We start from the raw sequence: 13,057 nt of genomic DNA, 5'->3' as shown, positions 1-13,057 counted from the left end.
GGTTCTAAAACCCCTTAATCACATGACCAGGCCACTCAGCCAATGGGAGAGCTCGGCTCAGATTTCAGCCTAGGAGGAGAGAGGGGAATATAGAGGGAGGAAGAGAAAGAGACAAGCACTAATCTGTGTTCATGATTTAGACAGCCTGCCGGTATTGACAGCACTTCTTCACACTCTCTCCATTGATTGTCTGTGTGTTGTTTGTTTTTTTGGAGTATTTGGATGGCACATTTTAAGGTGAAAGGGATTCCCACAACTGGGAAAAGTCCAAGAGTGTGTCCTGGAACAGAGTGAGGAGAGGAGGAGGGAAGATAGCAGCAGTTTTTGCCCTCATCTTAGCCTCTGCAGGCGTTTCTTCTGTGGGAGAATGGGGGCAGGAGCACTAACCATCTGTGTGAGTAAAAGCTACAAAGCCTGAGTTGGCTCAAAGAATTCCCATTCAACCTGTGATTAAGGGCTAAAGAATGCATAACGGGACTGTGTGCTGTTCAGTGTCTGTCTGCACACTGTTTTGTGATGGTGTGTGTGTGTGTGTGTGTGTGTGTGTGTGTGTGTGTTGAATGTTCTGGTAGACACAAGTGGCTTTTTAAAATGTCAAGGAGGGACAAATGTCTTCTCTTCTCAAAATCTCTCCAAGCTTTCCCTCCCTAGATTAAACTCTGCTCTTTAAATACATGACTACTGGCATTAAGTTGAATACTTTCACTTGTAGTCTTAACAGAGAAAGAAGATCCCTTGCCAGCCAGCACTACTTTAAGTCTGCCATCCGTGTACAACAGTATAACAGTACAAGAGAAAAAACAGGCATAAACACACATGGTAAGCTCCATGTTTCCTGTCCATAGCTGTAATTCTTTCAGGGATCCAGTGCCTCCATGAGGTAATTTTCCACAGAACATTCTTAATGGAAAGTGTGCTTTTAAAAGCATTAAACCACATTAACAGTCTAGTTTTTGTGCTGCGTGTCTCTAGCCGTAGTTTCTTTGAGCTGAGCAGCTGTTGCCTTTGGTTCCTGTGGTGCTTTTTGCTACCAGTTGCTTCAATGGCCACCCACTTTGGGACAGCAGCAAGGGGAGGGAGAGGGTGGAGAGGTGGGGAGGGCGAGGGTGGAGGGCTAGGAAGGGAGGGCACATGCTTGGGCTTGCTAGGCTCTACTTGAGCATGTTAAAAAGACACAGGAAGATGGCCTTGCCTGTTGGCAGTTTATTTGTGTTTAACCTCTTTTAAAAGTCTTGTTTACCCACTTAAACTGTACAAAATGTTTCTGAAAAGCATCTCGCCAGATACTTGAAATTTCAGAGACACTTCTGAAGTGGAGAGGGCAGACTTTCAACAGTCATTGCCTTCCAGGGTCTCTCAGTAGTCAGTGACAATAGGTGTCTGTCTCACTGTCAGAATCGAGTGTGAATGTATTTTAAGGACGGGGGAGGGGGGGAGGAGATGAGGATTATTAGGCTAATCACAGCAGACTGTCCTGGTGAACAATAGAGGCAAATGGGTACCACCAGGAAGTGTTTCCCTTTATTCTTGGCTGCTTTGGTTCACCGGCTCTATAGTTGGTTTTATTGCCAATGGACAACTCAACAAAAACCTTGAAAACTGACAGTATTTGTGAATATCTAACTATAACAGTATAATTACAGTGGAGTGAAGGAGGAGGATTCTCTGGTGTGAAACATAGCTCAGAGGAAGGAGTGCGATGTTTTTAAATGCTCAGATTATAGTTAATTTCACACTGACATAGTGACATTTTACATGTGTCCAACATTACAGCTCAGCTCTGTTGTTTAGGTGGGAACACAGATTACATACATTGTCTGCAAATTGATCCTTTCAGATTAAATTCTTGTTTTCTCAATTGTAATTTACTTTAAATGTAAATGGGTCGGTTAACTTTTTGCCAGTTGAATAAAGAAAATAAAAATGTCCAGGACTGTACCATCTGCCGAGTTAAATCACTGTGCCAGTCATCCAGGAATCAGAGATCGAAGGGTTTTCTATTAGCCTTGTGGTTTGCTTTGTCCCAAGAGTATTTTCTACTTTCATATTTTTTCTTATATTGTGTTGTGGATGTTTAACGGATTATTGACTTATTTCTTCTTTTAAGTAATCTTTTAAGCATATTCTGCTGTGAGAATGAGCCACTTGAATAAATTGCCTTTTTGTTGTTCTTGCATATATAATTGTTGAGGCTGTTGATCACATTCTGGTCTTGTTTGGGGTTTGTTGACATCATTCATTGCAAATTACCTTTAAATTGTTTTTGTTATGTTGTTATTGGTAATTTACTTGGACCTTAAAAGTCAAACACAACAACAAGAAATTTACTTATGACAGATGGACTCAAAATGTGGCTTTACTTAAGTTGAATATCCTGCATTATCATGTGGTTTGTGTGAATGGGGTATATGATCCTCCTCCATTCTCCTAGTTGGGCTTTGAATGAAGGTATGAGTGTGTTCAATGTGACATCACACATACATCTGTGTATGTCAACTGATAAAACCAGTGTGAGGTTAGACCGATGAACATAATATCTGTTTTTGTGAATAGTGCAATACCAAGACATAAGGTTGTGTGTGTGTGTGTGTGTGTGTGTGTGTGTGTGTGTGTGTGTGTGTGTGTGTGTGTGTGTGCATGATAGTAAAGATAGATTAAGGGGGACATGTGTTCAATAAGGCCTATCGTAGTCAGACCTAGCTCAGACCAGCTTAACTCTTAAACACCTGCACGAGTAGTAGTACTACTGGCAGTGTGACCTACTAACATTATTACTAACAATGGACTGTTACACCTGTACAGTATACGATAAAACTGTGTGATCTGGTCATTTAAAGTTGTCTATTGATTTAAAATAATCAATCAAAAGCTGTATTTTAAGAAACTTTAAGAGCTTTGAATCACTATCATTAAAGTTGTGTTCAATCAATCTTCTACTACATAAAGACATACGACCTAAAAAGCTATGTAGATACCGATTTTAAGATCTTTCTTCTACCATACAGTTAAAAAACAATTAAAGGATTATCAACTTGTTCTAACTGACTTTGCGGTAATATAATCACAGCTTTCACCGCACAGTCAGAATCAAAATTCAAGTGTTCTTAATTACCGTTTGACAGTTATCAGGAAGGTGCAATTGGCATATTTTCATGCACCTGTCAGAAAGAAGTGGATGACTGAGCACCATTAACACATCGCCTGTACAAGCTTCTCGAAATTAGCGTATTAGCACTGCCAGAGCATCTGCCATGGTAAAGATCTTGTCTCTTTAGTCATCTCAGCACCATCTGTGAGGTGGGTTTAATCAGCTGACCTGAGCTGGCACATGCCTGTGCACAATCTGTCTGAACAATTGCCCACTAGCGAATAAATTCAGTGGTACTTCCTCTTCACTCCCCGCTTCTTCCCTTCCCCAACACTGAGTCACTGTGGACCTCATTGTGACAAAATCATAGTCGGGGCCTCTCATTTCACCGTGTGGGTCAGTTCACTCATTTGAAGCGATGAACTCTGGAACGACAACATGTCACATGTTGCAGTCGTAGCTATGGATACAAGAGTAAAACTTGCTCTGAATCTGTGTTGCTCTGAAGTGCAGGAAGTCTTTTCCTCCTCACCCAGTGTCTGAATCCTGCTGCTGGTTCCTGCTCCTAGTGACTACACATAAACAGAACTGATTAATCATCCTGTATTTAAATGTGCAAGAAAAAATCAATAATTTACCCCGCTCTGACTAATGTTGGCTCGTTACATGGAGATTTGTGTTTGCACTCGGAGAAAGACAATAAGAGTGTGTGTTGGAACAGTCTGTGCATTAATACACAGAGATAGAGACAGCATGTGGCACTGTTTGCTCTGACAAGTTATCAGATAAGACATACTGAACAGCCGGTGAATTAACACACTAAATATATGCTTAGACTCTGGTTTACAGGGTTTGTCCCCTGTGGAGACTGGGCTCAGCTTAGCAATTATATGACCCACATAAGTGGCAAGAAGGCTATTTCTATTTTGTTATTCTTAATGGTTGCACACAGGTCAGATTCCCCTTGAACTCAATGAAATAAAATGGTGGAGACACTGCCGCTTTTGTCCACAGGGGAATCAACAAAAAGGTTCCTTGTTGCTGCTTTAAGTAAGATTTTCACAGCTACAAGCCACCTATATATTCTCTTGATTCTGGTGGCCCCTGTGGACAATGGTGGAAGTGTTTGTGCAGCCTCATTCCATTAATTTTGAGGGGAATACGACTTAATCCGACTCTATGGCAGGCATTACAGTGCTGAGAATAACTATATAGAAATAGCCAGTCTTCTCAATTATGGTCTTGTTTAAGTAGGTCACATAGAGGCATCAGTATTAAATTGAGACTGTTTCATTACCAGTTGAAAAGTCCTTGTATATTAACACACACACACACACACACACACACACACACACACACACACACACACACACACACACACACACACACACACACCCACACACACACACACTTTTCACTAGATTAAAATACATTTCTGTTCATAGAGCCAACTCTTGTATTACTTCTTCCTAATAAATAAGCTTCATATGTTCCTGAAAGCCACACAGTCTTGCCAATGAAACCTTTTTATCTGCCAGTCTTTCATATCTAAATGTGGGCATTTGGACTGATTATCCTTGCAGCTCTTAGCATACACACACATTAATATTCATAGTGGTTAATGACAGTGACCATCACCTCACCTGAACATTTTGTATACCTGTGTGCCTACATGCGTACGTCTATTTGTGCAGAGGTGTGTGTGTGTGTGTGTGTGTGTGTGTGTGTGTGTGTGTGTGTGTGTGTGTCACTCTGGCAATGCCTTTAACCAAAGGTGTTGCATGGTAACTTGATATTTGTCGTAGCAACACATTGCACGGCCAGCCCTCCCGGCTCTCAGCACACACTGTCCTCTAAGTGCATATCAGTAGGACTGCAGGAGTGCATGTATGGACTCCACAGAGACACCCCCACAACCACCGTCACCATGCACACCTATTAGTCTATGGAGCAAAGTGAGCCTCCCTCCTCCAGGACAGGCTCCAGTGCTGCCCTCTGTGCCCGTAGTGTCAGTGAGTGACTGCTGCTCTCTGCTCTTCTTCCTGCAGCACAACAAAACAGCGGTGCAGGTTAAAGAAGACATGAAGAGGATTGTCCAGATACCCATACTGCGACCCAGGACAGTGGCAACCAAGCACACCAAGCTGTTCGGAGTATCCCTGTTTGAGCAGCAAGAGAAGGGCCTGGTGGAGGATGGTGTGCCTCTGGTGTTGCGGAGGATGGTGGACCATCTCCGCAAGCATGGTGAGGAAAAGCACAACAGAACAGAATAAAGCAAAAAAAGTTGTAATTCTTTAAGTAGAAGAAGAAGTAGTGACATGGCCGTTTCCTCTAAATAAGATAATATATTATGAATCATTTTTAAAACCTTAATCAGATCAATGAAGTACGATGAGGATGAATCATACATACAACAGACATATTATAATTTGTCTTTTTGTATTATTGTGTGATTTTGTCTAACTAAATGAACAGATTCAGTTACACAATAATCAGAAATATCACCATCATACTCTATTGACCATTAATTCCATTATAATGTGACCATACCAGTGGTTTTTCATGTTTTAGCCCATTTACTGCAAATCACAAGTACTTTTGTTTCCATACATTTACAATATGTTCTACTAGTCTAGTAGACTAATAACACTTGAGTTATGTGATCCATCACAGTGAACATCAAACCTGCAGTGATTGTGCCACACTACATTACATACAATACTTTACATTTTGTGGTTGTGTGACATGAAATGTTTATATGTAACAAGAACATTAGCATCGTAAATCAGAATAAGTTGGAGGAGTTGATCAGAATACAAAGAAAGAGGAAAAAACAACAATAAAAGGCAATTTTATAAAGAAAAAGAAAAAAAAGACACAGTGTAAAAAGTACAACATCATTAATCCCACCATGGGAATCAATGTCATCAATGTGCTTTCACCTCAGATGATAAAACTTTAACAAAAGTCTATGCAGATTGGACCAAGCAATAATCAAGTGTTTTCATTATCTACCTAAATTAATATAAGCCCATTTGTGACTGGAACAGCAGCAAACATATATCCAAAAAACCTGCCTAACATGCTTTTTAAATTGAGCAATAAACATGCGAAATATACATAATCTTTACTTTAAAAACTAAAGCTTTAACTGGTATGGTACTTATCTTTCTGTAGTTCTCCTGCTCGACCACTAGATGTCAGTACAAGGAAGTGGATCTCCTTCCTCATGGCTACTGAACCAACAGGCCTTTTTAAAATACGATACAGTCACTGGGATTATTTTATTATTATTATATTGTAGTCTTCATCTGCCAGTCCTAGGCTGTGGATTAACACTATTATTTGGTTCAGTACAAAAAGTATTACTATCATTATACGGACATTGTTGTAGATGAATATCTTACACTAGAAACCTCAGTGACTGATATCTTAAATCATGAGCAAATGAAGCCAAATCCTTTACAACATTTAAATGGCTTGATATCACTAGAGTTAGAGTGAGAAAATATTTAGTCTTTCTTGTAATCTGGGTGAATCGATCTTTTATTTTGCGACCATTAAAATGAAGTCCTCTAGTAGCATCTAGTGGTTGCCATGGGGACCTACAACAACATCGCCAAAGACGAGGGGAGGATGCAAATCAGCCCACAAACGTTATAAATTTGAATGACAGATTTCAAGATTACAGTAGTGTTAGAGGTAAGGCCACACAACATGATTAATTACAGTGACTACTTGGGGTGACAGTAAAAGCTTTAGTTAGTTAGTATGAGTCTTGTTCAACAGTTGCTGCAGGAAACATTGGGGCTATATAACGTTAAGTCAAATCATTGCACAATCATCCTCTGGAGAACAGTATTAATTTAAAATTAAATTCATTTTTGAAAATAGTTGTTTTGATAGTTGTTGAGATTTCTGGGATCAACATCCAGCCAAAACTCTATTATTTTTCGCCTGCAATGTAAATCATGATAATAAGTCCACTTTTAGGGGGGCAGCTTATTTCATTTCATCCACAGTGAGCTCTCTTATTGAATAGCTGATAGATAGGGTTGCTCTTAATATCATGTTAAATGTTAAAGTTCACAGTGTGTCTCTGATCTTTCCTCCAGCCTTGCATCAGGAGGGTCTGTTCAGAGTGAATGGGAATGTGCGAGCTGTGGAGACCCTGAAACAGCGGCTGGAGAGCGGAGAGCATGTGGACCTTCTCTCTGAATCTGACTCGTGTACGGTGGCCAGCTTGCTCAAACAGTACCTCCGGGATCTACCGGAGGGTCTGTTAGGCTCAGCAGTTCAACAGGCACTAATACGTCACTACCAAGGTAAGAGAAAGTAGTTCTGTATGTTACAACACCAACATGTTGTCCCACATCATCATGTAACTTATAGTTTAACAGATGTGTGCTTATTTGTCTTTAACCATCCTACCAGCTCAAGAAGATCAGGTTTTAATTTTTTTACAACCATCATGTGATTCCCCAAATTCACAATGTAATATTGATACCCTCACAAGTGTAGTGAATATGTGGGTCACGGCTCTTATTGGATGATAATCAAGGCTATCTTTAGGTCCTGAAACGTACTATTAGCCCTGCAGTCATCTGCACCAGGCAGTGCATATAAAGGCACTGCTGAGTTAAGTGTGTGTGTGTGTGTGTGTGTGTGTGTGTGTGTGTGTGTGTGAGAGAGAGAGAGAGAGAGACAGAGAGAGAGAGGGAGAGAGTCTATGTTGCTGGAAACGTGCTAGATCTCATATTTCTGCCAATAATCTTGGAGGTCATAAAAGGTAAAGTGAGCGATTTGGCAGGGCAAGTGTCTGTGCTCGCCTTCCGATCTCCTCCCTCACTGGCTTTAATCTGTTTAATGTGAGGAGAGTGTTCATTTTGACTGCAGTATTCATTTTGCCCTCATAGACTCCATAAATATCAGATTGAATTTTAAGGGCTTATAGCCAAGCGCTGCATTAGAAAACTGCTCTCTGGCACAATACTTGGCCATAACTACTGAATAAAATGATTTTGGTGCACTTTGTGAAACTGGTTTGGCCTCCTTGCCGATATTTGGCCAATTCAAAAAAGTCAAAGGTGTATGATGAATAGATGGATAGGCAGATTAAATTGCTGTATGACTGACAGTTCAGAATATGACCAAACCTTTTTCATCCCCATCAGTTAACAATAGTTACATATCTCAATAAGGACAGTAAGACTTATGTGAGACTGTAGTGGAGGGTATATGCAGATATTTAGAAGGTCTGCTTCAAGTATTAAGTATTAAGAAACACTTGAATGCATATACAGAGACACTACAGGAACACAGTGCGTGACACATAGAACCACATACAGTCATATGTATTAACAATATGTGCGGTGCATTTTATTTTCATAATATTATCCATATAATCAGTCCAAAAGCAGCTTCATAATAACAGATATTTTTACTCAAATGTGCTACACCTAATATGTACATCTATAAGCTAAAAGAAAGTAAAAAACAAAACAAGACACATGAATAAATAGTACATAATACAGACACAGACATATAAATGAATAAAGGATGCTCAGTTTACTGATTTAGTAGGTGTTTAATTTAACACAGTGCAATTTCATCCAAACAAAAGGTTACTTCTTAGTCTATGGCTGGTGTTTTTTTATTGGACATATAGTTTGCAACCAAAATACTTTTTTTTTAACCGATACTCAACTTTTTTTCTGTCCACCATTCTCCCTAAAAGTACAAAATCATGGTTAACACAGTACGGTTATTGTCGCTGTCATGTTTTGTTATGTATTTGAAAATCAATAAGATGTTATAGGAAAAATTAAATAAGTAACACCGGTGATACCTTTTTTTCAGTGTAATCTGAAACGTTCAAAGAAAAGTGTGCAGTGTTCAGTTTCTCACCTTTAAGTCGATGAATTCTGCTGTCCTCTCTCTATGTCCACGCACAGTGTGTGTCATTCTCTGCAATGATATGGTCCTCTGATCAGTGATTGTCATGTATTGGCATGTATTTTGATGTGCATCCTCTTTGTTTAAAATGCGTCTACATATGCCCCCCCCCCCATCCCTTAATGTGTGTTTGTCTACTGCACTAACCTGTGAAAACCTCACCAACTTCTCATCAAATCTCACACATGCGACCATTTACTTAACACATTTGTGTACACACAATCTCTGAACTTATACAGCGGCATCAAGAGCAGTTGTGGTCACAAGCCATTCTCCCCCCGCTCTGTACTTAGACAGACGTACACACATGCCCGCCTTCACACACATGCACACACTCACGTAGACGCAAGCACACACAACGTTTGCGTCACTCATTCATTTGGGATCAGTAGCCATATCCGTTTATCCAACTCTGACCCAATTATGTACCCCGAGTAATAGCATCAACATATTTTCAGGCTCTTTGCTCTAATGCTCAAGTATTACTAGTTACCACAACTCAAGATTAAATGTTACAGAGAGCAGGTGGATGGAGTTCTCACTGCCTGCTGGAAACCAGCTGGAAAACTACTTACTAAACGTAGTAGTTGAACACTAAAAAAGGTCTTCCTGCTTCAAAGTAAATCAAGTTGGTCACTCGTCATTAGATTTTTGGTCATTTCATTGTGGGTGAAAAGCTGATTTTCAATGTTGAGAAATGGCTGCGTCGAGTTTCGGAACATTTATCAACTTTTCTACTGCCATTTTTTCGCCAGAAGTTTCAGTTTTTCAGGAAAAAGTTCTGCCAGTATTGGAAATTCCTCCAATACCTAAAATGTGGGATTGGATATTGGCTGCACCAGTCTGATGACCATGTAATTTATTAGTCTTAAAATGGGCCCATGCTACTTCCCAGCAGTATCATGTCACGCATCCATTTTTCCCCCAAGATGGTAAAGTCATGACCTTCCTAACTCTAAATAATCTCACCAATCCTAACCAACAAAGTGTGTGTTTGTAGAGTGCGGTGATGATGTCTCGTGGTCAGATATGAGAGACCTGCTCCAGCAGCTTCCAGACATCCACCATAACCTCCTCCGCTACCTCTGCCACTTCCTCACCCTTGTGGAGTGCAACCACAAGGAAAACCGCATGACTGCCTTCAACCTCGCCACTGTCTTTGGACCCAGTGTCTTCCAGTGAGTGAAACCTTTGTTTTTAAGGTAGATGTGTTGCAAAGAATATATACCAATGGACCAATGGATTCTGACCTGTGGCCCATATAAATAAGGAAAAAGTCCAATATTACTTATACTTATATTACTAAATAATTAATTTGGCTTTGTTTTGGTATCCACCAACTCTTGAAGGAAATATCTGGCTCTGCTGAAAACTGAGGTTGCTAAGAGTGATCCAAAGCAGTAAAGTTGCTGGACAAAAAAAACTAAACAACAAGCTGAAAGAGACTAAAATGCTCCAAAGAGCTGAAGACAAACTGTAGTAGAGTCAGGTGATAATTCTCTGTGGGTTTGTCACTAAAAATGACACCTTTCACTTTACACCCAGTCATTGAATCCACAGTGTGTATGAACATATGCGTTAGTGCAGCTTTAAGGATGGCCCCAGGCTGTGAATTCTGAAAGCTTTAGATTGCAACATGTCATGAAGCAACAACAATAATAGTTATAGTAAAAATAGTAAGAAATCTAACTTATTGCATTGAGTAAATGCTAGAGGTGTACTAATCAAAGTATAAGAGCCTTATACTTGTACCATTAACATACTCACAATCCAATTCTCAATTACTGGTTTAGGGTTAAATGAATGCTTCAGTCTGATATTGGTTTTAACGATTCACACTCAAGGGCATAGGAGGCAACTTGGCTCAACTAATCTAAACTCATTTATTGAAGTTTGCAGTCCTTTATTCAGACAGACTTCAGTGTGTTCACATCCTTGAAGCTCATAAAATAAAGTTTAATATTAAGTTTAAAACATAAAGTATGGTGCCATCACTGCGAACTTTACCAAACATGTTTGTTCCACTCTTTAAATAACAGAGGAGGTCAACTTGCCTTAGTCTGGAAAAAATAAATAAGCAGGCAGATATTGAAGATAGCTAAATCAGAGGGATACAATCATCTTTCCTGTATTTCTGTTTAGTGAGTCAGATATTAAACATTTTTTTCATGTCAGAGCAGTTGCATGGGCAGAATGATTCTACTCTTATGACATGCAGTACATATCTAGTAAGATAATGAACCAGAAGACTAGTTTACCCCACAGACATTGCAGTTGTTTTTGTAAATTTAGTCACTGCTTATTTGTAAGTTTTTACCCGAAACAGAGAAAAGTCTTGGCCCATACTTCAGAATGCAGCGCAGTCAGTATAGTGGGAACATAAATACTCAAATCTATACTTACAAACACAAATTAATCTGAAAGTATGAACAAAAAAGTTAGACATTAATGACTGCTGGAAATTCTCTCTGTACTGGTCTGTGTTAAAATATTTGGCCAACAGGTGGTGCTGTAGCTTATTAAGTGAAGATAAAATTTTAAAGGTTTGCTAGTGATACTTTAGTTACATTACATTGTCCATAAATGTCCCATTGATGTCAGTGCCACGTTTGATCTACATGAACCTCTGGAACCAGATGTTTGGCTCTTCAAAGTCTGACATTATATAAATCAAAGGTCACACGCTATAGGTTAAGGACACTAACTGAGTCGTGAGAGTTGAAGTAAATGTCATATGACATATAAGAAACTGTTGAGCTTAATGTGTTTTCAAATGTTAGCATGACGTTCATAAATAAATGATGCATCAGTGACTCATGTGCCTCCCTGCAGCTGCTGAGCTACGTACCTCTGTTCTCACTAGTCTATTTATGATAGGCTTACTGTCCTAAATCATACTTGTACATTTTGACCTACAGCGACTGTTCCCCAGACTCGTGACTGGTGGGCATCTCCAGTAATAAACTGGGGCGGTCAGGCCGGGAAACCCTGTCTGGTAAAAAGATCAGGACTCACTGGACAGAGAAGGGAAACTGTACTGGATACTCTTTCATACTGTACAGCCTGTTCTCTTCATCGGAAGCTGTACTTTTGTGTGTGTGTGTGTGTGTGTGTGTGTGTGTGTGTGTGTGTGTGTGTGTGTGTGTGTGTGTGTGTGTGTGTGTGTGTGTGTGTGTGCGCTGAGGTTATATAATTAGGCCTACAGTTAGGCCCACAGCCCAGTGTACATCTCACACAGCTGTTCAGTAGCATCAGACATTATACTTACTAGGGCAGCTGAATTCTGCTTTATTAATCAAGTTGATTAGAGTGTCCAAAACCAGACAGCCATTCATTTGCAAATTCTTAACTGTACTTTTATCGTTACTGTCATGTTTAAAGAATTTAATCACATTTCTTCTCTTCTGCTTCTTTTCCAGTGTGGCTCCTGGTTTCGAGGCAATAAAAGAGCAAAATATCTGTAACAAGATCATGGTCAAGCTCATCCAGAACTACAACAACATATTTGAGAGCGGCAGAGAGAGGGAAGGCTGCACAGAAGAGCTGTCGACCCTTATTATTGTCAAGGTGTTGTATACTCATAGGAGCACCAGATGCTCATGTTTATTTGAACTAGATCTGTGTTAGTGGTCAGTACAACGCAGTGCAGCTGGTAAGACTGTCACATGTTGTGCCCATGCACCTTAAACAGTATGAGTTCCTCTCTGGAACCTCTGCCCATGCACTTTGAGGAGTGATGGTTTTTTAAATACAAGGTTACATAATGTCAAGCTAAAATTGATTTAGCTATTGATCTTATATCACAGCATCGCAGGATTTACTCCTCCACAGGTGGCTGTATTTGCTGCACCGATGACTGATGTCTTTATTGATTAGCTGGTTTGTCTGGTCTGCTGGTTTTCCTGGCGGCATCTTGCTGCTGCAAGTGTAGCTCCCAGAGGAAAATGTTGGGATGCGAGAAACAAACCAAGCGCAGCACAGCACACCATCTGTTTCACAGTCATTTAAGTCATA

General features: G+C 39.9%; 1 protein-coding gene across 4 annotated transcripts in view; it reads left to right on the top strand.

The window, feature by feature from the left end:
* The first annotated feature begins 118 nt into the window (after nucleotides 1–118).
* fam13a (family with sequence similarity 13 member A) overlaps nucleotides 119–13,057 on the top strand; it is a 59,041-nt gene continuing 46,102 nt past the window's right edge. Inside the window, exons 1-5 of one of the 4 annotated variants that reach the window (XM_051384451.1) lie at nucleotides 119–394; nucleotides 5,137–5,332; nucleotides 7,204–7,413; nucleotides 10,044–10,221; nucleotides 12,463–12,610. In XM_051384451.1, coding sequence (XP_051240411.1) covers nucleotides 368–394; nucleotides 5,137–5,332; nucleotides 7,204–7,413; nucleotides 10,044–10,221; nucleotides 12,463–12,610 — 759 coding nt within the window. In that variant the 5' untranslated portion in view covers nucleotides 119–367. The remainder of the gene's footprint in view (nucleotides 395–5,136; nucleotides 5,333–7,203; nucleotides 7,414–10,043; nucleotides 10,222–12,462; nucleotides 12,611–13,057) is intronic. The other 3 variants (XM_051384452.1, XM_051384453.1, XM_051384454.1) reach the window with 3 other exon arrangements.

Source organism: Dicentrarchus labrax, unplaced genomic scaffold (assembly GCF_905237075.1).
Source record: "Dicentrarchus labrax unplaced genomic scaffold, dlabrax2021, whole genome shotgun sequence".
Lineage (NCBI taxonomy): Eukaryota > Metazoa > Chordata > Actinopteri > Moronidae > Dicentrarchus > Dicentrarchus labrax.
The sequence above is the reverse complement of the archived record's forward strand: the minus strand, read 5'-3'. Positions and strand labels throughout refer to the sequence as shown.